Source organism: Calonectris borealis, chromosome 1, assembly GCF_964195595.1.
Source record: "Calonectris borealis chromosome 1, bCalBor7.hap1.2, whole genome shotgun sequence".
NCBI classification, from domain to species: domain Eukaryota; kingdom Metazoa; phylum Chordata; class Aves; order Procellariiformes; family Procellariidae; genus Calonectris; species Calonectris borealis.
Window position 1 is genome coordinate 203,579,420 of NC_134312.1, and position 27,343 is coordinate 203,606,762.

Below are 27,343 nucleotides of genomic sequence, written 5' to 3' on the forward strand. Positions count from 1 at the left end.
GGTCCAGAATTGTAGCAAATACAGTTTATGTGGCACAACTTCTAACGTCACTGTTTAGAGTTAATTTTAATTTGATAGCTAAACATGGATAGCAGAAAGCAAATTTCAGTACAACAGATGCAAATGGGGAGCTTTGAGACTATATTTTCAGGTGAACCAATGTCTTCCCATCAAGCTTGTTTTCTGACAGTGTCTTTGTTTTTTCATAATGTAAATTCCAAGCTGATCTTTTTAATCCTGCATTTTCATTGGAAATATTTGTTCTAGCCTTATCTCTGCTCCTTTGTCATTGTTATAAAAAATTCAGTCAACCTGGAGTTCAAACTGAAGTTTTAAATTATTTTTTAAATTGGTGTAGTGAGACAGGGAGTAGAACTGAAATGTCCTGTTTAGATTTCCCAAACCGCAGGTACAATGGCTGCCTGAATAATTTCTGCCCATTATATGGTTTTTGTATACTGGAGAAAGAAGGTAAATAACAGGGACTAAGCAAAAGGGCGAGAAATGGTAGGAACTTGTTTTAAACAAGTATTAAAGGAAAGAATAACAAGAGATTTGTGAAAACTAAAACCAAATGCCTCCAAAGTCTGGATATATAAATTTAGGATTTTTGGCTTGCTCCTCCAATGGCATTACTGTGAATCTCTGCAATCCTATGAGATACTGTTTCATAGGTGGTGGGAATCTTCATGGACAAACAGGTTTGCATGAGCTAAGCATATTTAAGTAGCAGCAGAAAGAATGGCTCAAATCAATTATCAGAGCACTTCCCCTCTGTGGCTTCCTATACATCTGCACCCAAGTTTGACAACATTGCCAAGCTGACTCAACAGGGTTACAAATGGACAGACAACCTCATCACAAAAATACCAGGCAGCTCATCTCCGGACGCACAACAGAGGATGCAAAGACTGAAGAAGAAAGATAACTGAGACGTTTTTCTCTGTAAATAAAGGCTGATGCCATGACTCACTGGTGCGATCTGGGTGTAGCCAGTACTGCTATTGCCTGTGCAATATTTTTGCCAGGGTTACACAAGAAAATTCTGTTTCAAAGAGGGTCTGTCTGGTAAGTTTTAGCAGCTCTCACGTATTCTGCACACGCCCCGCCAACCCCTATGTACCATGCTAGTAATATATACAAAATAGAGCAGGCAAAAAACTTTTTGTCCTTTTTTTTTTGTGTATGTGTGGGTATGTAGGCAATCATCCAAAAGAAATGAATTAAGAAATGCATCACCAATTATCAAATATACATAAATTAATCTTTTCTGCCTGAAATACCAATTCAGAGGACATATTCACCTACTCATCACATTTCCCACCGAAATTAACAGAATAAGGTTGTAGGCCCATGAGGAGTAGGCAGGGAAAAAGCCACCACATGTTCTCTGCAGCATGTGATAATAACTCACTGCCGAGCATGGTTGGGCTCTCATCCTACCTTGTCCTCTCTCCAACGGTCTGTGGCTGCCCTGGATTTGGGTGGCCATGTTGCTCCGGGATCAGCTCTGGGAAGAAAACCTGTCCCAGGGGTCCCCAAGGTTGAAGATTTGGCTTCATCCTTCTCTTCCCTGAGTGTCCATCCGAAGCTGGAGGCCATGGCAGGACCTGGGAGATGGCCTCACCTACTGCTTTCTGCGGAAAAGGTAGTGGCAGATGGGAGCATCCCTGCAGTTGGGTCACAGCTGGGACAGCAAACCTGCCACGTCCCAGAAGAGAGAAACAGGCAGATCTAGAGCTGAATAAAGGCAGGGTGGAGGAGTTTTCTGTCTTCACCTGCACACATCTGAATGGATCTCGCAGGGCTGCAGTGAGGTTTCTCTCCTTCGTGCCAAAGTGGTCTTTGCTTGACGAAGCTTTCAGGAGTATGAAATATGACTGACTAAAGCATTGTGCTGACACAGCCCAAGGATACATGGATCAAGAGTGACTGCAGGTTGGAAAAGACTGCTGTACAATGAGGTATTTAAATAATAAATCAGTTTAATTTATCTGAGAGAACAGGTCATGACATCATAGCTTGATTAAGGTCTAGAAATATTTACATAGGGAGATTTCTGAGGGGAGAGTGTTATAGTAGATAAAGGCAAAACAACACATTCAGATTCCTGGGTGCAGAAAATAGCTGCGCTTAACCTTGAAAAAAGACACTTTTTATCCCCTGAGGGCTTGCAACAAAGCACCTAGGGATCTAGATTTTCTTTCACTCGACATCTTTAAGTCAGTTCTGAGTGGCGTTTGAAAGCCCAGCACCGGCAGGGGAAGTGCTGCGGGCTGTGGCACGTGTGCCCTCCGATGAAACGCTTGTGATTTTCCCCTCTGGACTGTAGACCTGTGAGTCTCTGAAAAGAGCAAGGGATTGCCCAAACTGTCTGTGCTAATAAATGATCACAGCCCGAGTTCCTCAGGAAGATATACACCCTAGGTGGTAGGTGGGTATCGTGAGATGGGAATCAGCACGTACCACACAAAGATTAGCTTGTGAAACCAAATGACCAGCCCACACCCCAGTGTGGGTGTACCCATTCCCCATCAGGGTTTTCTCTATCATCTTTATATGATATAAATGATACCATATGCTGCTAGATGCCTCCTTATAATCCTGCCGTTGTTTTTGTTTTTTTTTTTTTCTAAAATAAACATCAGAAACCAGCAACCCCTTAAGCTTCGTGGTTTAGTGGTGGACTTGGCAGTGTTAGGTTTGCAGTTGGACTTGATGATAGAATCATAGAATCATAGAATCATTTAGGTTGGAAAAGACCTTTAAGATCATCGAGTCCAACCGTTAATCTAACACCGCCAAGTCCACCACTAAACCATGTCCCTAAGCAACACATCTACATGTCTTTTAAATACCTCCAGGGATGGTGACTCTACCACTTCCCTGGGCAGCCTGTCCCAGTGCCCGACAAGTCTTTTAGTGAAGAAATTTTTCTTAATATGAAATCTAAACCTCCCCTGGTGCAACTTGAGGCCATTTCTTCTCGCCCTATCACTTGTTACTTGGCAGAAGAGACCAACACCCACCTCGCTACAACCTCCTTTCAGGTAGTTGTTGAGAGTGATAAGGTCTCCCCTCAGCCTCCTTTTCTCCAGGCTAAACAACCCCAGTTCCCTCAGGCTCTTCATAAGACTTGTGCTCCAGGCCCTTCACCAGCTTTGTTGCCCTTCTCTGGACACGCTCCAGCACCTCAATGTCCTTCTTGTAGTGAGGGGCCCAAAACTGAACACAGTATTTGAGGTGCGGCCTCACCAGTGCCGAGTACAGGGGCACGATCACCTCCCTACTCCTGCTGGCCACACTATTTCTGATATAAGCCAGGATGCTGTTGGCCTTCTTGGCCACCTGGGCACACTACCAGCTCATATTCAGCTGTTGACCAGCACCCCCAGGTCCTTTTCCTCTGGGCAGCTTTCCAGCCACTCTTCCCCAAGCCTGTAGGGGGTTGTTGTGGCCGAAGCATGGGGTTGTTGTGGCCGAAGTGCAGGACCTGGCACTTGGCCTTGTTGAACCTCATACAGTTGGCCTCAGCCCATCGATTCAGCCTGTCCAGGTCCCTCTGCAGAGCCTTCCTACCCTCAAGCAGATCAACACTCCCGCCCAACTTGGTGTTGTCTGCAAACTTACTGAGGGAGCACTCGATCCCCTCGTCCAGATCAGTGATAAAGATAATAAACAGAACTGGCCCCAGTACTGAGCCCTGGGGAACACCACTTGTGACTGGCTGCCAACTTGATTTAACTCCATTCACCAGAACTCTTTGGGCCCACCCGGCCAGCCAGATCTTAAAGGTCTTTTCCAACCTAAATGGTTCTGTGATTCTATGAGTCATTTGCAACAGTTTGCATTTATTCTGCTACAAATGTTCACTCCCACCAGCAAGGATAACCACCCCAGCACTGCCTCTATCCACATCTCCATTTCTCTGCTGGGACTTTTCTATAGCTGCTCTCCCCATTCTTTTGGCTCTATCTTTTTCCTAAAATCTTTTTTAGAGATGAAAATATCCCTCTTTCCTGTATATAGGGAACTGTGTGCCTACAGACAGTAGAAGTTCAGGCAACTATATGTGGATCTCACACAATGGGGAGTCTCCATGGGAGGGATTTGGGAAATAAGTGGTACCTGGTCATGAAAGGAACAGATGAGAGCAAGGAGGATATGGGAAAGCAGGGCATTATAAGGAGCAAAGGTTTAATATATGGTCTCATCTTTTTAATACTATTCATTTACCAGACATGAATAATCCTTGGTGAGGATGCCAGTTCCCCACTGGGATGAGTGATTCAGGATCTGTGGGTGTGCAGGTGACTATTAAAGTTTGTGCATGATCGGCACCTTAAATCACACCCTTCACATCATCTCCCAGCACTGCTGCATCACGTGCTTAGCATGAACCTCCTCCTCCTGCTCAGCAACCTGTTCCTTCTGTCCCAGGAAACTTGTTTCTTCCCTCATCTTTCTGACTCATTGCTGCCACATTGGCTGCAAAGGGTTCAAAAGTCAGAAAATTGCACTTATTAGTGTGGCCCCAAAGTCTCATATTGGACAGTCATGCTTCCTTTTTCTCTTTAGTTCTCTATGTAGGAGCTGCTTGGCCACCAGACAACTGTTTCAATCTTTCTCAAGGTTGTCCAGTCTAGCAACAATACTGTTTCATGTTGCAGAGCCAGTGTCGGGAAGGAAACAGTCCTCCACTGAATAACATTTTCAGAATAGTGTTTAACTTGCAAAAAGCTCAAGGCCATTGCAAGTTTCTGTACCAACCCCCACTCAAAGCTGGGATGTTCCACTTCAGTGTTAGATCAGGTTGCTCAGGACCATGTCCAGCAACTTCTAAATATCTCCAAGAATGGAGGCTCCACAGCCCCTCTGAGCAGCCTGCCTGCATGCTTGACCAACCGCTCTGTGAAACATTTGTTTACAAATGTCTAACTTGGATTTCTGCTGTGGCAACTTCTGTCCACTGCACCTTGTCCTTTCACTGCCTCTGTGTCCCCTTCAAGCCTTTGTACACAAATCTTGACTTGGTGTTTCCGGAGATGCTCTCTATTTCCTTGCAATGGTCTTCCATTGGATTCGTTCTAACAAGATGTTTGGATTTCTGCTTGACCACGAGCGACAGCTCAGTACAAAAGATTTGGCCTTTCTACGTCTCATTCCAAGGACTTTCTCCAAGTATTGCCATTTTTGTGAATACTGCTGTAGTTCTTTTTTTGTTCCTGTTTCATTTGCGCATCTTTCTGTTTGACATTAATGGTAGCTGGAACTGTGGAGTTTGGCATTTTTTCATTATTTTTATTGCGGGCTGACACCAGTATTCACATTGACTGAAATGTTGCTCGGTGGCATTTATTCATGTGCTGATGGTCTGTACAAATTTTCAATACCGCAGTTGGAAAATGTACAACTCTTTTTCTTTCCTCTTCTTTCTTCTGACAATGAGCATAAGAAAGGATGTTCTAGAAAGGGACATCTTTTGTCTTAGCATCATTTTACTGAATAATAATTTTTTTTTTTAAAGTTAATTTTAGCATTTATCCAAGAGGACTGATTCAAAAACAGAAGAGAAAGTTTTCTGATTGATGACTTCATACCTAACCAGAAAACAAAAACATGTTCTCCTACTTAGAAATTATCTCTTCTGCTTTCCACCTACTGGGAAACCGTTCAGATATTTCACCTTTACTAAAATGTGGTGTTTATCCCATATTATAAACTTAATGTATGGGTATAAATCTTACTTTCCTAATGGATATTACAGTAAATGGGCCTGAGGAAGTACTGTTGAAATATTTATCTTCTTTCAGCTGTAGATTTAGTCAGAGGGAGGTTAGGATATTTGGCATTTTATATACAGAGAAGCTTTAGATTTACAAATCTTCATCTGTCTTTTTTCTTCAAAGCCAAGCTCATAAATGAAGCGACTGTTCCCAAACTGTCATCGTAATGTCACTAGCTTCCATGAAGTCATCACATCACTTCTGTCACTATAACAACCTAACATAGTCTGTTGGTAATGTCACAAAAACATTGAATTACCATCATTTTGAAAATAATTCTGAAGTAATGACTTTAAATGCAGCTTTTCTGCAATATGTTTTGCAGGAAATCACCATTTTAACAAGAAAACTTTTGAAAATTAATCAGCTGTATTAAATATTAATCGCACTGCAGCTGGTAACTAGTCATAAGGAAATAATATTTCTCAGTATTAAAACATGTTCTGTCTTTCCTTTTTCCTTTATTCTTTTCCATATAGTATGAACTGTTGAAAAATTTTATATGGAGCTAACACATTGGAGAAATAGCATAGAAAAGATTGAATGCAATTTAAGATGGACAAACGCAAAACTGTATACTTAAGTAGGAGTCATCTACTACAGAAATGATGAATGAAGGATGAGTGGCTCTGCAGCTTTACTGCAAAAAATCAGGAAGGAAATGCACCAACATCCTCATACTCCTGCAGATAAAATAAATATCAAATTTAGGAATACTGTCTGCAATGCACATAAAGGAATCCTTGTGCTTTAATTGTGCCTACTCATCAGGCCTGAGCTGGAGGCAGTTTTCGGTATGGGACTTCATGATGGATGTGGTTCAGTTGGGAAGAGTCCTGGGGACAACAGTGTAACCAGTCTGAGGTTTACAAGTTAGTCTGTGGTTAGCTGTCATGGAGGACTGGAGATACTATATTGCCTCAAAAGAGCGGGCTGGGTGGTGACAAGATCACAACCTTCAATGGGGATGAATCAAGGCACCCTGGCACAGAGAAGCTATTCAAGCTGCTGCAACAGTGAAAGAAACCCCAATGGATGGGAGAAAGCCTTGGGGTTTGGTGTAGGAGAGCAATGGTAGAAAAATTTGGGACAGGGAAGGAAATTCGTGACAGAGGGGGGAGCCGGGCTTTGATGGAGGGAGTTCTGGCAGGAAAATGCCAGAGACCAGAGCTGTTGTAGGGCTCGAAATGAGGAAAGAGCTGAGCGGATGTGTGGGACGCAGGAGAGCTGTGAGTAGGAAAGGCCACCAGAGAGGGACCAGCAGAGCAGGTCCACAACTTGCCCATTCAAACTTCCATTTTCACCAGTCCCTTTCCTCCTCACTAGCTATAGCCCATTGATCCCTGACAGGGCAGGACACTACTCTAGAGTCTCACAGACAGGGAAAAGGGCCAGGGTGGGCCAGCAGGGAGCAGGGAGGAGAAAGGAAGGGGCCAAAAGCAGGAGCTGGAGCAAAGCACCCGAGAAAAGGGCTTTCTGCTCCTCTGGTTTGCTGATCCACAAGTGGGCAGATGAACAGCACACCAAGTGACTTGTGTGTGGCTTGTGTGACCATTACTGAGACTTGTAAGGAGATAAGATAATATGACTGGTTTGGGTGGACTTCACTTTCATTATGCTGACTGGCCTCGGTTGCCTTGTGGGAACATTAAATCTCCAGAGAACTTTTTTCAGGTTGACCACAAATTGCTAATGCTATACTACCACACAGTCCCAAAGAGCTTCAATGGCCTTCAGAAAATGACACAGTGACAACAATGCTGAGTGAAAGTGTCAGCCCATTTCCTCTTTGGGCCAGCACTCCTATGATTTATCTATGGAAACATGCCACAGAATTTGCCAAAAGTAGAAGGAAAAGATTAATGCTCGTCTATTTTTTTCCTAGATTAATTTAATGTCACAGTGACTCCTGATTTTCAAGTCCTAACTGGGGATATGATAATCAGGCGGTCAGGTCTGAATGGAGGGTGAAGTAGGTAAGCATGACGGACCAAATCCTATCAGCTCCACACGCTAATAGCTCAGATGTCTTACAGCCTTCTTTCAGGTTTTGCATGTCCCCTGTGACCAAATAAAATGGGAGAAGAAGGAAGCAGCAGCATTTCCACATCAGATCCTGTCTTCTGAGCACTAAGAAATCTGTCTGAAAGCAGTGACCTTAACTGCACCCTCTCTCCTGACCCTGATTCTGTTTGATGCGGAGTAAGAGGAGACAGGCGAGAAGTTGTGCCTGCATGTTTAAGAAAGAAACCTCCCTTTCTGCTCTGGAACTCTGAGAGTATTCCAGACTCAATTGCATCATGCTTGCCACTTCAGAGCCTTCAGCAACTGATCGCACACTTGGAAAATATCAAACCTAACTTAATCTGACATGGTTATCAGTGTAACTCAACCTGTCTGACAGCCTCCTTCCTGAGGGTTGCTACAGCTCCCTTGTACTCAGAAACGTCCCCAGAGAAACAGCAGGCATTCCTTCTTAACATTATTCAGAGTGATAATTGCTTGTTTTAAAATGAAGCGCTTTTTTTGTTCATTTTCTTTGGGAATGATGCAATTCAATGTTTCATACAGTGAATTTTTTATTACTTTGTATTAGAGTTAGTTTAAAATATTGCTTATACTAAGAAATTAAGTGAACTCTTATACCTAGTCTCTATATAAATGATCTGTTTTTAATGTATTTTCAATTTATTTGTTACCATCTTGGGTCTGCTCCATGGAATAATCCCAGTGATGAGGATCGAAACTGGCCTGCCCCTGGCTGGGGTTTCTTCTGTAGACATTCCACTTGGTGTGAAGAATTAAGTATTAATAGAGTAACATGAACATGGAAATTTCTGTATTTCCAGTAGTTAGTTAACTCACTTGAGGTGTAGGAGATGCAGGTACAAGTTCCTGCTGTAATGAAATGCACAGAGAGAGTTGCCTTGTACCTCCAGAGGTCCTCAAGATGGCTGTACCAACCTGCCACCTGTAACCCCAACTCTCCCAGCCTTTCTTCATAGGAGAGGCGTTCCACTCCCCTGATCATTTTTGTGGCCCTTCTCTGGACCCACTCCAACAGGTCCATGTCTTTCCTGTGCTGAGGGCTCCAGAGCTGGATGCAGGAACTGCAGGTGGGGTCTCACCAGAGGAGAGTAGAGGGGCAGAATCACCTCCCTTGACCTGCTGGCCACGCTTCTTTTGATGCAGCCCAGGATACGGTTGGCCTTCTGGGCTGCGAGTGCACATTGTCAGGTCATGTCCAGCTTTTCACCCACCAGTACCCCCAGGTCCTTCTCTGCAGGGCTGCTCTCAATCCCTTCATCCCCCAGCCTGTATTGATACCAGGGGTTGCCCTGACCCAGGTGCAGGACCTTGCATTTGGCCTTGTTGAACCTCATGAAGTTCACACAGGCCCACTTCTCGAGCTTGTCCAGGTCCCTCTGGACGGCATCCTGTCCCTCAGGCGTGTCAGCCACACCACTCAGCTTGGTGTAATCTGCAAACTTGGTGAGGGTGCACTCGATCCCACTGTCTATCTCATTGATGAAGATATTAAACAGTACCGGTCCCAATACAGACCCCTTGTCACCAATTGTCCATCTGGACATTGAGCCATTGACCACTACCCTCTGGATCTACCCATCCAACCATTCCAACACAAAATGTGTACCGACCAACATAATCTTCTGGAGATGAGGGAAAGCAGTCATCTTGAGGGGCTGGTGGTATCTAAATAGCAACTATGAGAACAGCAGGGAGTCCAAAGTAGTGTGTTTACACATAGAGTGGCAAACAACCGACCTCCAGACATCAGATACTGTGAAGCTGAAGGTCGTAAACATGCACTTTGGAGGTGATGGTAGCAACTCTGTCCTTGTCTCCTTGTCTGATTGATGTTGCGATCAGAGCTAGTCTCACTCTATTTCACAATGTGGTGGCTGAACTTAGGTTACCACGACTAGGAGTCACCTGGCCAAGTGTAGACATCTGTGTAAATGTCAACATTTGAATTAGTCACACTTGGTTGTCTTCGTCAACAAAACCCAGAAAAGATTGATAGGGCATGACTATCTCACCCACATCTTACAAGTTCCTAGTTACACTGGAGATATTTGAAGTTAGTAAGTGTCACCGCAAGTATCATCAGATATTCTTAGAACGCCATTGAATTTTCTTGTCCTGGTTTTCTTACTTCTGCCAGGGGTGGGGATGGTGAGCGAGCAGCTGTGTGGTGCTTAGTTGCTGACTGGGGTTAAACCATGACATTTCTATAGCCTTTCCAGCAGTTATTTCTTAATCTTTGTGATGGAGCTTTTAACAGATGAATTTTTTAAAGAATATTGATTCTGTCCTTTAGCCAAAAAAGCATTTTTTTTTCTTATAGTTTTTTTAGAATCAAGTGTTAGGGAAATTCTAGCAATTGACAGTATTGCAGGTAACCAGAATGTAACAGTGTCCCTTTTACAATACAGGCAAAAAATTAATTTTTGCAGTCTTGCACTCTGCTCACCAAAGCATGGAAAGTCTCTCACATACCTTGGCATGGCGGAAGAAGGGAAGACACCACCTCTGTTGCACTGTTATGGACTTGATGACTACTGTAATGTATAAAAAGACTCTTTTAAAGAAGTTACTGGATTTGAACTGCTACAGTCTTGTGCTTTCCAAATTCCCTGAAACTTCTACAAAAGTAGACCAAAATAGGTTTAAAAATCTCACCAGATCAGATCTTTTCATCCATACTAGTGGTTGCATTTTTACATCAATTTTGCTTTGATGTAAACAATTAGTATCAGGTATAAAGCTGGGTAGAATCAAGGTCTTAGTACTGGAATCCTTACAGGAATAGTTAAAATATACAATAATTTGAGAAGTCATAGAATTTTTTTCAAAGTCTACAGGAAAATATATAGTTAATCTTAAAGCACTTTAAAGTCTACTTTAACAGTTTAGCCTTGTTGAACATCTTTAGACCTATTAGAGATACATCACTTTAAAAAGACATTCAGGGTATGGTTCCTTGATGCTAATGGAAGATGATGGATTGATGAGCTATGAAAGTGAATCCTCTTTTTAGCCATAAGGAAAGGCTGCCAGCAGTGCACGCTCCTCTGAAGTGTGGTGACAGCGTGCCTTAGTCAATCTAACAGATCATCCAGATTCTTGGTTACACAAATACACATTTGCATTTAAGTAAGCAGCTTGGAATATGCATTGCTGCATTTGAATCCGCTCTCAATGCAGAGCAAAAAAAAATTTTAAGGAAAGTTTTGAACTTAGGAAAATATTGAGGGTGGTCAGAACTTGGAAGAGGTTGCCCAGAGAGGTTATGAAATGTCAACATTGGAGATACTAAAATTTTGATAGGACTAACCCTGAGAAGCCTCTCAAACTTTGAAGTTGGATCTAAGTTCAAAGCTGAACCTGCTTTAAATGAGGTTTTGATGCAGATGACCTCCAGAGGTCCCTTCCAATCTAAGTTATTCTATGATTCTTATTTACTAGTTTCAGCTTGCCTGACCTTACATGCAATTGTTATGAAATCAATAAGTTATTTGGAATCTGTGACACTCTTCTCATTTAGAAAAGGAAGTGACTCTAAATTTCTATTTATAATTCCACTGATGACTTCTTACCCTTAGACATTCCAGCTGAAGTTTAACTGGCTGTCGCATGCCAATTACACATTTTGTTGTAACGGTGTTAATTAATCCCTGTCTACAACAAAGCTCTGCAACTCCTTGCAGGCTGCCCTTCTTTTCTTGCTTTTGACATTAGTGTAGTAGGTACATTCTGCCAGCTGAGAGCTTTAGGAGCTCCCTTCTGCTATAATTGCCTAGTCATGGATGAAGGTCTGCTTACACTTTGGCAGAGAGATGGCAGAAAAACACTGGAGTTTCTACACCAAATCAAAGAATATTTGCTCTTCATTCTCACATCCTGTCAGAAGCCAGTACAGAATTACTAAGGAACAGAGGTGAACAGGTATCACTCTCCTCCTTCACCTCACACAATGATTACAACCAGTTGTGTAAAGCTGTACTCCTTTCCCCAGGCTGTTTTCAATTGTACTGAGGCAAATTCAACGCAGAACATGTGCATTCAGCTCCCAGAATAGTCTCTAGGTGAAATTCAGCAATAACAAGTGGTTGTGTAAGACTAATTTTGCATGTGAGGTCCTCAGATAACCCAGCAAGTCTGTACTGATTTTGAATTTAATAGGTGTTTAATAGAATACACCACCAGTGTGGGAGGTTTGAATGTGTAGAATGAAAACCAACTAATATAACAGTGAACATCAAAGCAGGCTTGTCCTACAGTATGATTCACACCAGCTCAGGGGACACTTACTCTGCAGACAAGTCTAATATTGTGTAAGTATTGTTAATAGTTGCACTTGATTACATCAAAACTGAAATTATTTTAGAGGCAGGTAAATACATATAGCATTCAGTTCAAGATTAAGATAGCTAAATGTAGATATCTATAGGAAAACTATGTGTCTAAGACCTTTTCATACTCCATGGTGACCTAGTCAATGGAGGCTTGAAAACAACTCAGCTGAACAGACTATAGGACACAATTCAGTTCCTCTGCCACAGGTACCTGGTACTGTTTGAGATGCCTTAGGCCATCTAAGACATCTGCATGGGGCTCTTATATCTGACCCAGGATCTACAGGACACTCATGCACTTATGGACTGGCACTAGGAGGCCAGGTTGGGTACTTAAAGGCATTTCTAGTGACCATAAATGCCTAGGTTTATGCAGCAGAAATGAGCCTTCAGTTGATCAGAATCATTCTTTTGATTAGACTCAATTCATTTGCCCCCATATGGCTATTCTGTCCTCTTTCTGGTTCTCCATGGTGATTGAGATACCTTTGGAATTGGCAGGTAGGACTCAAGGTTGATAGGACACTTTTTGGACCTGTAGCTGGAGGCCAGGCAGCATGACCTTGGGCATCCCAAGTGGCATCAGATCCTATGTGAAGGAAAATCGGTCAGGTTCTGTTGTCTGTATTCTTTTTGAGGGCAAAATCTTGGAAAAATGTGGACGATATTTGAGTTAATGCCTCAATATTAAGTCCCCTTTAATCAGTATTCTCAATTGTTTATTTTTTCTCCCTTTGAGCCAGTGATTGCCATGAAGCTGCTAGATGGAGGTGGCCGAAGAAAGAGCAAGGCAGGGGGATGGAGGAGAGCTGAGACTGCTGTGTCGGGAGGGCGGGATGCAGCCCCGCAGCTGCCAGGAGCTGCACTGCTGCTTCTCAGCACCTTGGAGCAGCCCTGATCTAATGACGGAGCCTCAGCCCCTCTGGAGGACTGGAGACCATGGCATTCCTGAACCTGACCTGAGGAAGAGTTCTCCTCCTTTGGGTCATATTTCCTGCACAAGGGAGGAGGGTGACTTCTGGCACTGATCTTCAAAAGGATGGGGGGAAGATACAGAGAGGAGTGAGAAAAGAGTGTTTCAGGAGAAGAGGGAAAGGCAAAAGAAGAAGTGTCTGAGGGGCAGCTAAGATAGATATGTGAAGATGGTCATAGTCAGGCAGTGGTCACCCCTTTGGAATAAGACAACAGAGTAAGCTACTGCGGAGAGAGCAGACGGATGCCCTGAGATTGCTTTCTCAACCACCTGAATTCTAGTCAACTCTCTGTGCTGTAGCATTTTCGCATCTAGTTTTCTTTTTTTTTTTTTAATTTTATATCTGTGGTATTTTATGACAGGCATCAAGCAAAGTCACAGTCTCTTCTTCACCTCATCTGACCAAGTTTTCTTTGAGCAAAGCGTTCCCTTGCCAAGGACGAGGCTTGGAAGTGGTGAGAGGATGCGGCGGTTCCCCCCCGGGGCTGCTGGCCGGATGCCCTTGGTGGGTCACGCCACTCCATGGCCACGCTGCTCGGCGGCTGCGTTGCTCATGCTGCTTGATTGTGAATCCTCTCGGTGGGGAACCTCCATAGTTACTGGCACTGGACAAGACATCTCAAAGGACTTGCGGGTCTTGTTGCCAAGTGAAAACCTGACTTAGACAATGAAGAATGGGGTCCATGGAGTAACATTCCTAACTGCAGTGATGGGCTGTTTACTGAAGGTGAAAAATAAATGTAATGCATTAAAGAGACAGGGGAGCATGTAAGAGGAGTACACTGGAAGACAGTGAAATATCCTAGGACAGCACTGGCCCTGCTCACAGTCCTGAACGAGGAAAGGATGAAGATGAGCTCCTGGAAAAACAGACATACACTGTAGAACAAAACAGATAGCATTCTTCACACTCAGACTCCCAATCTGTTCAGCCCCTAATATGTTACTTTATGAAAAATTAAGACAAACACTCTTTTTTTCTTTAAAAAAAAAAACCCAAAACAAAACAAAAACAAAAAACCCTGAAAGTTGCTTTTTAAATTCAGCTGTAAAAAGAAGTCTGAGAGGGAGCTCCCAGCTTTACTCAAACAGGAGAAAAAACAGACAACTCACCATTCTGGCCACAGAAACACAAACAGTTCACAGTAACTCATGAATGAGCTAAACATGCCAGTAAAACAAGGATATAAAGTAAGTTTAGTCACGGTGATTCATTGTAGTGTTATGTGTCTTTTTCTCTAAGACCCCTGCACACTTTGCAGTCATTGTGCCTCAGGGGTAAGCATCATCTTATTTTCACCTTTGCCTGCACTGTCAAGCTCTGTATAAGAACAGGTCACCCTCAGCCCACATTATAGTCAGTGGAAAGATATAGGCTTTTGCTTCTGTGATTCAGCAGTTTGATGTTTTAATATCTATTTTAAGATGAAGTCATTCACTTTTATTCGTTATTTCCCTCCAGTAACTATAAAGGGTGTCTAGAGTATAAAGGGTGCCTGGAGTAAGAAATTCGTATCTATATTGTCGATACCTTGACTGAAGCTAACACCTGCTTTGCTACTTTGTAGATGTCTGTATCACATAGGATGAGTGTCACCTTAGTAGTGCTTTTGTTTGGTTGTTCTTTGCTGCAGTTGTTGAGGGTTGGTCATTGTTCGGCTCCACCCTGAGCCCACACGCCATTTGGTGAGGGCCTGGAGCCCCGGGGGCTGAGAGAAGCACCAGCCATGGAAGCTTTGGTGAAACGTAAGCCATCTGAACATGACCCCTCATGGGCCAGGCGAAATCACGAGGGCATTAGAAGCTATGATTAATCCAAGTTTGATCTGATTTGCGGTCTGGGCTCTGGCATGGAGCTGTTACACTGGTGGCAATACTCTGGATTTGGAGATCACTGCAGGGTCTAGTGTGGCCAAGGAGAATGACCATCGCAGAAGACACCTGCTACAACTTTGCACCTACAGACATGCCCGCTCCTGATGACATTTGGCTTTTATTCAAACGGTGCCTGCTAGTCTTTCCCTGTCGTGCCACTGAAAGGCTGACTGATGAAAACCGAGGTTGCTGGGTACCAAGATGCTGCATCTATCACATCAGTCTGAAGGACTGTAATTTGTACTTCCCTGCTCCCTGGTATCTCATCCCTTGACCTACCCAGAGTACAAACCCTATCACTAAATGGTTCCCTAACCCCTCAGAAAGGGTTTTAGTGACTAGTACTAAAATACCTAGTGGATAATCATGACAATACTTCGAGTCCCTCCTCTCTAAGGACTTAAAAGCACTTCACAAATGTGCAGGGACTCAGACTCCGATAAGGTCCTGCATCCTGCGGTAAGAAACAAACCACCTTATTCTATTTTCCAGGTGACATCCCTAATGATCAGAAAACAACTCAAGCTCTGTCGATATTATAAGAACGTTTGTTGTTTTATTCTTTTTGGTGGGTACAAAAACCACAGTATCTTACACAGAACAAGATTATAAATAATATCTGTAACATGAGTGACCCGTAGTCTCTTCTGACTCTACACTGCAGACTGATGACGTACTCTAAACATTTTATCATTTTGTTTCTTGTATTAGACAGATGCAAATCTGTGGAACATGGGATGATGGAACAGAATGAAGGTAACAGGAAACAAGAGGATGACCAACATCTTTTATAAAAAAAAAAGTCTCTGAATTTTATTACAGTGATGGCATTTTATATCAATTATTGCAATGAATTGTTGTTCCCTAAGATGGTTAGAAAAAAGAATTGTGTTGTCCTCTACCGAATTTACATCAGTTAAAAAGCAAGCATGTTTCAATATTCCTCTTTTTTCAAAGAAAATGTAAATAATTTCTTTATTTTTTCACAGGATTTACATATTTATTATTTTCTTATCACAGTTTAGTGATTCATTTCTACAGCTGAACAGCTGAGTATTCTTCCATTGTATATATATTGATGTTCTGGAGACACAGGTTAGCATGTTCATTGACTTCTATAGCTATTTTTCTCTCTTTGTCAAGACAAACACCAAAATGTTGTCCTTTCTGAGCATGTTCTTCACAGTTTAATGCGCTAAATTGGCAAGTCTTATTAGTTTTAAGTCCACTCAAGTGAAATTTGTTGCTGTTAATACACCCTTCCCAGCCCCCTCCCCCAACAAAACTAAATTATGAATTTTCCTGATATAAAATCTGAGTTTGGGTTTCCGAGCTGAGCTCATGCACACATTGTTGCTGATGATGTCTGGCGCATTTGGACGTACTTCCCTTTCTCAGCCAAATTATTAGTTCATCAATGACACTCCCATGTCGTTACAGTCTGTGCTGTGTTCCCATCAGTCACCAACACAGTTTGATTAAGGCACTCGATTATTTTTTTGGTTTTTATGGTAGGTCCGATGCAATTACAGCCAATCCTGAACTTTGTCTAATTGCAGTTCCAGTATGCACGGCCTTCGGGCAGTCGGGAGTCAATACGCGTCCGTTTTCTCCCACACTCCCTGTGATGGATAGTCTGGCTTTGTTTCTTATGGCTTCAGAAAAGGTAAGCTAGGTTTGAAAAAAAAGGAGAAAAGAGGAAAGTGTTACAATGTTTCTGTCCTTCAACAAACCAGGACACAGCAAACACCAAAATATTAAATTTTAGACATCTGCATTTTTTCATGTTAACATTAAATATAATAATAGTAATCATCATAATTATAATACATAGCATTTAAGTCTACTAGGGGAAAAAAGACTAGCAATTCTGAGGGTAAATTTCATTACAATAAATCATCATTGATTTAAATATAAAATCCGAATTTGATCAACAAATTAAGAGAAGAGGCAATACCTTCATCTAAACTGCTTCAAACTACATTTATATACAGTGAAATGAGACTCAAGACCTTTTATGAACCTGAAAGCATTAGCATCTGTGAATAAAATCATGCACAGGTGTTTATAGGCTTAGAACTTTAACTAGGAATGTCAAGATAAAATATAACTACTGAAACTTGTTTATAAATTGCAATAGCTGTATCAGCTATCTTTGTGATAATTCCATGGATCAAATCTAAAGAAATTACTACGTCTTTTCACAATGCACATATTTAGTATCAGTAAATCTGAGAACTGTCCTCAAATCTCTTTTCATATATATATTTTCCTACAATTAGAGCAGGTGGGAACTTTCAAAGGAAATGTAGTTTATTGAGAGAAAATACAATTTTCTATAGTTTTCTACAGTAGGTCTAGATTTTCCACAAGAAGGTTTAAATTTTTGTTACCTCAAAATCTTTACTTTCAGGTAAATCAGAACAAAATATCTTGTATAGAGACTAATTGGCTCAAGCAAAAAATTTGGATTTGTTAAAAAAAAAAGAATTTGTATTTATACCATCTAACTTTAGTCATCCAAAAATCAGTAACCTAATCTAAAAGAGCTCTCTCATGCGATGATAGAAAAAGCCAAGATGACTAGTTTAGACTAAATGATTTCCAGATGACTAAATTAGGGGAGGTGTCTAAGGTCAACCAATGCAGCAAGGACACCTGGAACAACAGGCACCCAAACTACGCTACATTGAAACAGATTTCAAAGGTACCATGTTAAGATATTAATTAGTGGGGAAATCTGATTTCTAGTCAGCAGAAGCTATAGTCTGTGCAGCTAACTCATGTAATTGGTGTGCAGGGATGCAATCTGAAATACCAATTGGAAAAAGCGAGACAGGAGGGTGCATTCACATAGGAGCAAAGGGATGACAAACATCATAAAATCACTTTATTTGCCTTATTACTGATCTCTGCATTTAGAACTTTGTCCCTCTGAGCCCGATTTCTCCTTCTGAGATAGCAGTGAAATCCTGAGCTGGTGTTTGATATTCTGAGTTAATTTTATATACGAGTGTGTGTGCATAGGGTTAAGGGAGATTCCTTAAAAATCCCAAATGTTTCTACTGCTTCTGGGTGCACTTCTATGAAAATGCACCAGTCTAACATTGCATTGCTATCAGTAGCTCCTTCAAAAAAGAGTTCTCCAAAGTACAGCTGCTGTTGTGGCACAGCTGGAGCTTGGATACAAAAGCAACTGTCCAAATCAATTACCCTAAAAACCTCAGCCCTCACAAGCAGCTGAATTCAGGAAAAGGCCTCAGCTTACAGAGGGCGTTATGGCATTCCCCTTACACTGAAAAACCTTGGCTTTGATAATCATCAATTGCAATGCCCAAAGTTACCCTTTGAAAGGTTTCCCTGCTGCCACAGTACTCTGTGGCAGGGACTGTTACCAAACATATCTTGACCTAATTCAACAGCTAGATATAAAAAGGGAGAGAGAGAGAGGCAATGAGGGAGTGGGGACCTGGGCCCATACAGTATCAAAAACCTCAACTACTCCCCAGCAGCAAATAAAAATCTATGCATTTGCAAAGCACAGACACAATGCAATGTGGTGCAGCTCCACATAGTGCATGTCCAGAGTCCCATTGCAAATGGATGTCGAGGACTGGTAACTGCCTGCAGAAACACACAGAACATGTTTTGGTCAATGGCAAGAAAAAGCAAAGGTGCTTTAGTTTTGGGGAGGGATGAGAGTCCAAACGAGATTAGAATGCAAACTTGGGTGGAAAAGGACTGCTTACTCCAGATGTGCTAAACTTCCCAGAAAGTCATCATTATGTACCAGCTTCTCTCCATCGCTTTGATCAGCTACCTGTTCACGGCCATTCAGGGTTTGTCACTGGGAAATCTGAGAGAGAACTCAGATTTCTATGGGATATATGAGTTATGTGTAACTGTGGTTTTGTAGCTCAGTCTATATAGCTTTCTGGCCATTGACAACACACTCAGGACAGAAAGACAGTAAAAAGGAATCCAACACAAAAAAAAAATTAAATGAGAATAACAAACAATTTCTCAGCAGCCTTCCACAGAATAACAGAAAAAGCTGCAATAAAACAACTCCTCTCTTCTCATGGCAGAGGTTAACAACAACTCAGCAACGCACCACAGAAACAACCCAGACAGTTAACAAAGCCAGGAGGAGCAGGTCAAACTTGTACTCGGGAAGGTGCCATAAAGCCAAGTAACCAGGTAAGCTTCTGTGTTAATTTTAAACTATGCTATAGGTAATAAGCCAGGCTAATACTCTGCTTAACTGTGCTGTTACAATTTCAGATTTATGGCCTGGCTGCAGAAACAGTTTCAGGAGAGGCTGGGATGAGAGGGAAAAGTCTTGGTTTTTACTGTGAATATTACCCAAATTGTGGAAGTCTCTGTGCGGTAAGTGTATGCAATTAATAATGATAATGTATTTTCAAATTTGTCATTAGTTTTGATTAAATTAGTTGTGGAATTAAACACATGAAAACACTGACCGCCCTGTTCCTATTGGGAAATGGGAATTCAGGAAACTGATATCGTCAGTCTATATAATACAAATATCCTAGCCTGTGTGGGTTCTTTTGTTGTTCAGGCTCCTCCAATACCAGGGTCTCATGGAGTGTCTTTAGCACAAATATTTAAGATGAACTTTTAATGAATTTTTCTATCTTGAATATGAAATTGGAAGTATACAAGTCAAAATAGGTGCATTACACATTTACTGAGCCATCCTGTAGCACTTCACCTTTTTTGAAATTAATGTAATAATTTTTTCATAGCTTTTTGTAGTTTTGTAATTAATTTTGTTAATTATAAACATCAGCATGGGATGGGAGAGCAAGAGAAGGCAGCTGAACTGGAAGCTGGTTCATGAGCTTCATGGCCCACTGAGAAGGCCATGGAGAGGCGGTGGTGGTGGCTGGCCGGATACTGGGACAACCCCTTTGAAAGCCTGTGGGTTTGGGGTGAGGAACTCAGCAGGGCTTTTCCCTCGAGCAGCTGGAGAGAAGGCTGCTAGGCTCTGCGCTGTTCTCACGGCATCAGCTCAACCAGTGCACCAAGGGCTTGCTACTGATACACAAACATGGAAAACTGCCGCCCAGGGGAAGAGGAAGGGATTGTTCCCTCCTTAAAACAAACTTCCTTCCCTGCCTTCGGCAGATGCAATAGCCTGTCATCCCTTCTGAATGTCTTTATCCCACACATACAGAGTTGTCCTTTACCATATAGACTAGTCCACACATACAGACTAGTCCTACACTTTCGTTTTCTGCTGCCTCACAGGCAGGTGAATTTCCCTGAGGCTTCACTGACTTTTGACTGGATTAAACTAAAAGAAAAAACATGGTAATGAATATTAATTGTCAAGTGGGTTATTATTTAAGCTATTTTATATTAGTTTAAAACATATGCTATTAAAACTATTTGATGTTAGCTTAAAAAGTCAGCGTGTTGGTTACTCATGCAGGTTAGAACCGCCAAGCATCTCTCCATATTAGCAAGTTTTAGTCCCAGTACGATCCCTTTACTCCTTGGATAAATAAATGTATCAAAGGTTTCAGAATGCCTCAGACAGACATATGTCTGCAGAAATATGTGTAACCAGTGTTGTGGGCTCTGTACTGCTGCCAGCTAAGAGGGGTTTATGACTAGCATGTGTACGGAGAGATGGCACAGTCACCCTGTGCAGAGCACAGCACACGGGTAAGCCCTGGCTGCCTGTGTGGCTAGGGATGGCCAAGAATTGCCAGGAGAGGATGACTGGACTTGGCAGTCTTCCACATATAAGCATAAGTGTTTTTATAAGATGTTCACATGCTGAAATTTCTCAGGTAAATATTATGGCAAATAAGTAGCATGAAAAATTTCAGAAGTCTATAAATATTTGCTCGAAATTCTAGTAATTTCCAATTTTTTGTGAATTTTCAAATGTCTGCACCCTAAAATGCTTTTAAGAGATTATCAGAAGTTTTGACTGACCCAAACATGAATTTTCAATAAAATAAAATGCAACATGGGCATTTTTTATCTATTTTTTTCTTACAAGAATTCATCTGTGTGTTGCAACAAGTCCCAGAAAAATCCAAACTTTAGAGAAAGGTACTTATAATCTTTCCTTAAAAAATAAAACTGAGTTAGCCCTAATTTTTATTTCAAGAAAACAGTCAGGCTAAAATAAACTCTACAAGTATAATCATAGTGTCTGTTGCACTGGAATCACAGAGCTGGGTGGGAACTCAGGGGATTGTCGAGTCATGCCATGTTTAGCATGCTAAGCCAGTTTGGGTCAGGTCAGTATTTGAATGAAAGCTTTGGTTTTTTGTTTGCTTTCTTTAAGACTATGTTTTGGATGCATTGCACCCTGTAAACTTAATAAGGAATATGTTTTCTGGGACTCTTACTTTTATACCAGCCTGGGAGCACTCAGTTGTGGGCACATCACTAAAGAATTTAAAGGGAAAAGATCTCTTAATTTGCATTTTGCACAATTACTTGAACAGGATTATTTCTTTTTAAGATCCTTATTCCTAACAGTAGGCAGTGAACTTGGGACACTAATATTAGCATCTGGAAGTCCTGATTCCCAGTTCACAGTAATGAACACTGGCCTATACTCTTGGAGTCCCCCTGACACCTCACATTTTCACTAGTGAACAAAGTGCACAGCTAAAACTGGTTTTTTTTTTACATGGGATTAGGCAGCTCTGTTACAATTAAAATATACCCAGGGTCATGACTTCTTGTACAACAGGGAACAAAAGAAAACTACACAGTGACAGTATGTTTGGGATAGTTTCCCAGCCAGCGTACGCCAAGCCCCCTCCCTTGCCCCCTGAGAACCCACCTATTCCTTGCAGCGCTCCAGCTATCATGCTCAAACACCATTCTCTGCTCACTCTGTGTTTGCTCTGTACTGTATGGTTCGGTATTGTACCGGCTGTGCCTTTAGACTGTAAGCTCCTCGGGACAGGGACCTGTTATGTGTTTGGCACACTTCACCTATTGTACAGCGCCGTGTACTCCAGCGCTATATAAATAATAAATAAAAAATAATAAATGTATCTCCAGTTGTTTCCTCCAAAAATTTTTCTAGGTGGCAACATAAAAATTATGTTCTTCATCTCCCTTCCCTAAATTTTTGTTTCTTACTTCCACGATAGGGATGGCTCAGTGATTTCAGGAAAATGTAGCTCAAGCTTTTTGTTAACAGAGGGGACGTGGCTTGCTATTTGCAAGGGCAAGGCAGCTCTAGGTAGCAAGAAAAGGCAGGGTCCTAGCTGCACCTTCACTTATAAAGCAGCCAGTGTAGCTTGGGAGCTATGCAAAAGTTATATTTAGAAGCTCAATTTGCTGCTACGTGCCATTTCCAAAGGTCAGAGAGTTGATTTGACTAATGATTAGTTGGCAAGATACTCACTGCACGGATGAGAACAAGTACATTAGTAAACCATCCCCGCGTGCCTACTCAGGGGAACTGCGCAGGATGCAGCTCGGCAACGTCAGCAGTTCAGTCTCCGAAATCACTGTGTGAACACCTAAAATACACTAGTCCTGAGCTAGGTAAGGGCGTATGTATGTTCCTGAAAGCCGAGGATGATAATCAATGTCTATTCACTGGTTAGTGACTTTTTGTGGTTATTATAGTGGGCAAAGGTTGACCTGAAGCAGGATATTGTGAAAAAAATGCCACACAATTAGCATAAAACATGTATCAAAGGGAGAGTGAAGGAATAGGGTGGGGAGGAGGGAGGGAAGGTAAAACAACATTTAGACTTCTTGTAACAGTGCCTTGTCTTCCGTTAGGTTAACTATGGTTCAGTGACGTTGCCTATCCTAAATATCGATTATAACAAAGTCCCAGTTAGGGCCAACATCGAATAATAAAGGCTTACAGCAATTTGTCACTAGTAGAGTGCAAGCCTTTAGGAAAATAGACTGGCCAATCAAGTAATTAAACACTGGCCCTCTGAATATATATTTTACGATTTCAAATAGTTGTCATCTCCCAACTGATTCGACAACATTGAGTTGTTAAAAATGTATTTTTTATGTTAAAAATTCCTTGCAATGCAGATGTCTATTAGCAACATAGAATAGTATACTGTACATCTGCAGCCAAAAAAACTGAACCACTTCGCACTGAAGTTTTCCAAAATATAAAGCTCTGTTCAGAAGCAAGCACCACTAGACAGACATGTCACAACACTGCGTTACAAGATGCATCACCCACTCACTGTAGTAGGCCCTAAGTCCTACCCCTAAATTTTAATACTTTCGGTTCCATATACGTTGTAACCTTCTCTATAAGTTGCTAAATTCTGGGTATTCTGCGAGGAAGTTGGGTTAAAAGTCTGTGCACTCTTTGCCACCTTCATTCGTTTCGCCTCTGCCCTGGACTTGTAACAGAACTCTATCAAAGCCACCAGCATTGCCAAGCCCAAGCCTCCAACCAGAATGTAGAAGACTCCAGCAACGTTGCTGAGACTCAAGGCACTCGTCTTGTCCTGGGAAAACAGAAGCGATACAGTTAAGCCCGGAAACCAGACCCCCCGGAGCACAAGCTACACTTTAAAACACTGGAAATAGAAATAAATAACAATGACAGTTGTTTACATACTTCTCACAAAACGTGACCTATCTGGATCTATAAAATGTATTTTAAGTGCCTAATTTTCCTGGTCGGCATAAAAAATATTGTAAGTGTATTGCCAACATATCAGGATGTCATTGCTTGCTTACTGCAAAGCATTACTTCCACTAAGTGGAGAAGCAAACAATGACCTGTCTAGCTCTCTTTAGGGGACATTTTAGCACTGATACAAAACTGCATTTACGTAAAGCTCCTTAAAAGCTGTGAAATCCAGAAATCCATTTACATCAGACAAGACTCTGCTTGATCTTTACGAAAACAGCAATTGTACTTGTGGTAGGCATTGATGTTAATTTAAAAGATCCAGACTGAGTTTCTGATACTTAAATAACAGGTGAAAATAACATGTGAGGCTTGTTACTTCTTTGAACAAACAATTCCTTTGAAAATGCACACTGTACTATACACATCATGATATATTTGCCTCTTACCGATTATTGTATTTTGGTTTTATTTTATTATAGATACAGTTCTGGAACATGCCCATGGACTACTAAGGCTCAGTAGTAGTACAATTTTAAATAGCAATTTCTGAAATCTTACACATTATTCATAATTTAGACAACAATGATAACTTTCTTTAGCAAATTATTAAATATGCATCATTTTATAAATGATCACCTTCTTGGACGTACTGTAGTAAATAACTATTCTACATTTCTCTATACTTCACTGCTTAGTTATGAATGATATTTTTTGATTTGAAATCCACGTGCATTTTTAGCACAGTTCTCAAGGAACTCTCAGGATTGACTTCCATACACTACATCGTGCGCCTTAAGTTACTTATAAAGCTTTATTCTTACGCAGATTATATAATCTTTACCTAAAGTAAGGAGAGTACTTAACTTCCAATTGTAATCTCTATAAAATTTTAACTTACGAAGAACGCAAAACATTTGGATGTTTAATTTAAAGAGGCACTATTTATTGTGTAATCAGTAGATTAGCACAGTAACAATTCCCACGGACGTATAGAGGTGTTTGGGGCTTATAGCTGGGTTCTGCTTTGCCTGTCTCTTTTTAGCTGGCTAAGAGGACTCTGCATACCTTGGAGCTGACTGTGTTTCTCTGGTGGCAATTGCTACCATGGTGCTTGCAAACAAGGAGGAGGCAGGACTGAGAAAGACCTGACCTAATGTACGCGGTGGGTTGAGGCTTTCTCAGCTGTCATTTACAGGTACTCTGCCATCCTCCTAACCGCTTTTCACTCCTTTCTCCAAAACACTTGCCAGAAAAAGCAAAATGTGTTGGAAGTTTGTTTCCCAGGTTAATTTTACCCGCTATGCAGCAGGGTAACTCTCAGGGCACACAGGCAGCAAGCAGTCACTGCCCGTCGTGCTTTCCTTTTAGCTTTGGACAGCACAGGCTGGCACGGAGACAGGCACTGTTAAGAAATTTCAGACTCCTCGAGTACAGGGCTGGCACTGACTGTGGTGCTTCCCAGCCATCAGAAAATACCCGCTTCTGTGTTTGTCCCCAAATAGAGAGAAATAGAGAAGGCTCCACTCCCGGGAGCTGTCAGGATTACTGTTTGGGAATGGACTAGGGTAAACACTGGAAGCTGTAGAAAGCTATTAATTATCGAAGCCTTCCACTTCAAAGCTCAAGTTAAGACTTCCTGGCTCCTCAAGGAGCAGGGACCTTCCCAAAGGGAGCCAGGCACAACATCTTGGGCAGCGATGAAAGGCAATCCTTCTCGCTAGCACTTCTGCTTTTCAGAAAACCAGCTCCAAAAGGAGAAGGCGTGAAGGGACATTTCCTAAGCAGTCAATGGGGAAAGCCCATCCCCCCTAGGCAGGAGGAAACAACTAACCCAACCTGCCTCCCCCAAAACCAAAAAACTGCCTTGTAACTCTTGTAACAGACGCCCTGAATATGTAGGATGATGTTCGGTAATTTATATCACTGAAGACTTTAAAAAGCAATAGTGCTTCTTTAAATTAAAGTGTGACCCCCATCAAGATGGGGCGAAGCGGATTCGTTCTGTGTCTACAGCTGCTTATTTTATTTCTAAGTCATTTTGTTTATTACTTCCTTTACTGCTTTGTGAACACGATAGTAGGTCCCGAACTGCAGCGACTGACCTTACTTCCAGAGTCCTTGGGTCCACATTCACCTTTATCGTACCACCATTTGTTTTTCAGCTTGTCTAAGACGCCTGCCTCACTGAGTTTCAAAACGGCAAGGTTTACAGGAGTTCTTCACGTGGAAAATAACATAAATAACATTATATATGTTATTTTATGTTATTCAAGTAAAACTACATAGAATCGCATTGCAAAGTGACAGAGCAGAGGCCACAGTGGGTGCTATGTCATGTACTGTTGGCCCAGGTTTAGAGACAGACATACGACCGGGACCTGCTCCATCGCTTTAGGTAACAGGCACATACTGCTGGGGAAGATTTGTAAATAAATAGTATGCAATTACTGTGAACCCAAAACTATTGGCTTAGCCATATTAACAACATACCCTTCAGAGACATATATAATACAACTGGATATACGACTTAAGAAACATATTCATTTGTGTTCCTTGCTTTCGATCTATTTTTAGTTTGTATGCATACAAACTAATAATATGACTTTGCTATAGCTATTTCATTTACTGCCCTCAAAATTATCCTGGCAAGAGAAAGGAGATGCTTCGTGCAGTTTGCTGCCTATAACCACTTGGCACAGACCTGTAATCAGGAGGCCTGCATGCAGAGAACTTAGGGGGAGAGCTGCGATGCCCTTATCCTCAGCTAAGAAGAACATGACAGTCAATCTTTCATTTTCATTTCCTGTTTCAACATTATTTTCAAGTTCAAAGTTTTTCCTTAAATCTCACTTATTCACATAAGTCTTTCAGGGGTCCCAGGCTGGTGATAAATTACTACTTGGAATATCTTCTCTTACGAGTGGTATTTGCTCTGGGTGACATAACAGAGTTTAATATTGAGATGAAACCTACTCTGATGCCCCAAAGTCATGAACCGCTATGGGTTTACACTGAAGTTACTTAAACTCAGTGAATAATCTCAGTATTATGGTAATGCCCCACTTCGTACCAGTTGATTTTCTAAATATGAAATGATTAACAGACTTACTTTACGTACTTTCCGCTTTGAATCATTGACTGTCCAATTCTTAATGTGGTAGGCATATGGATATCTATTTATGTGCAGGTGTGCATGCATATACAATATATATCAGAGAAGGAGGTAGATAAACACAAATGGCATGTGATAGATAGCCTTCTGGTAATGTTATATGACATAGGATCTGATCCTGTGTGTGCCAGCAGATTCCTATGGGAAAATTAACCTCTCATAATACACCATAATCCATGCCTTGCTGAAATGTTAACTCCTGAATTCAAGGCTTAATAAACAAATAACCAGTGCAAGCATTAATTAGTATAGTGTAACTGAACCTACTAAAATAGTTACTATGAAAGAGAAAAGGGGCTTGTTACACTCTATAACTGGTTTCACTGGAAATCCCCCAATGCTTATGTATTAATATATTTGTGCATGTTTATATATATATTTAATACACAAATAACAGCTCCTGAACCTCGTATGCTACTCTTAGCTTTAGGGATCCTATCTTTTCGTACATTCTGATTACTTTTTGTATATATACGTAAAGAGGGGGATTCACCTCACCTCAGTTTTTTCACCCATAAGTTTTGCCGCAAG

General features: G+C 41.5%; 1 protein-coding gene across 2 annotated transcripts in view; it reads right to left on the bottom strand.

Moving 5' to 3' along the window:
* Window positions 1-15,550: 15,550 nt before the first annotated feature.
* GRIA4 (glutamate ionotropic receptor AMPA type subunit 4) overlaps window positions 15,551-27,343 on the bottom strand; it is a 248,677-nt gene continuing 236,884 nt past the window's right edge. Inside the window, exons 14-16 of one of the 2 annotated variants that reach the window (XM_075140077.1) lie at window positions 25,743-25,857; window positions 23,375-23,509; window positions 15,551-16,685 (exon numbers count right to left, since the gene is read on the bottom strand). In XM_075140077.1, the coding sequence (XP_074996178.1) occupies window positions 16,521-16,685; window positions 23,375-23,509; window positions 25,743-25,857 (415 nt within the window). In that variant the 3' untranslated portion in view covers window positions 15,551-16,520. The remainder of the gene's footprint in view (window positions 16,686-23,374; window positions 23,510-25,742; window positions 25,858-27,343) is intronic. The other variant, XM_075140078.1, reaches the window with a different exon arrangement.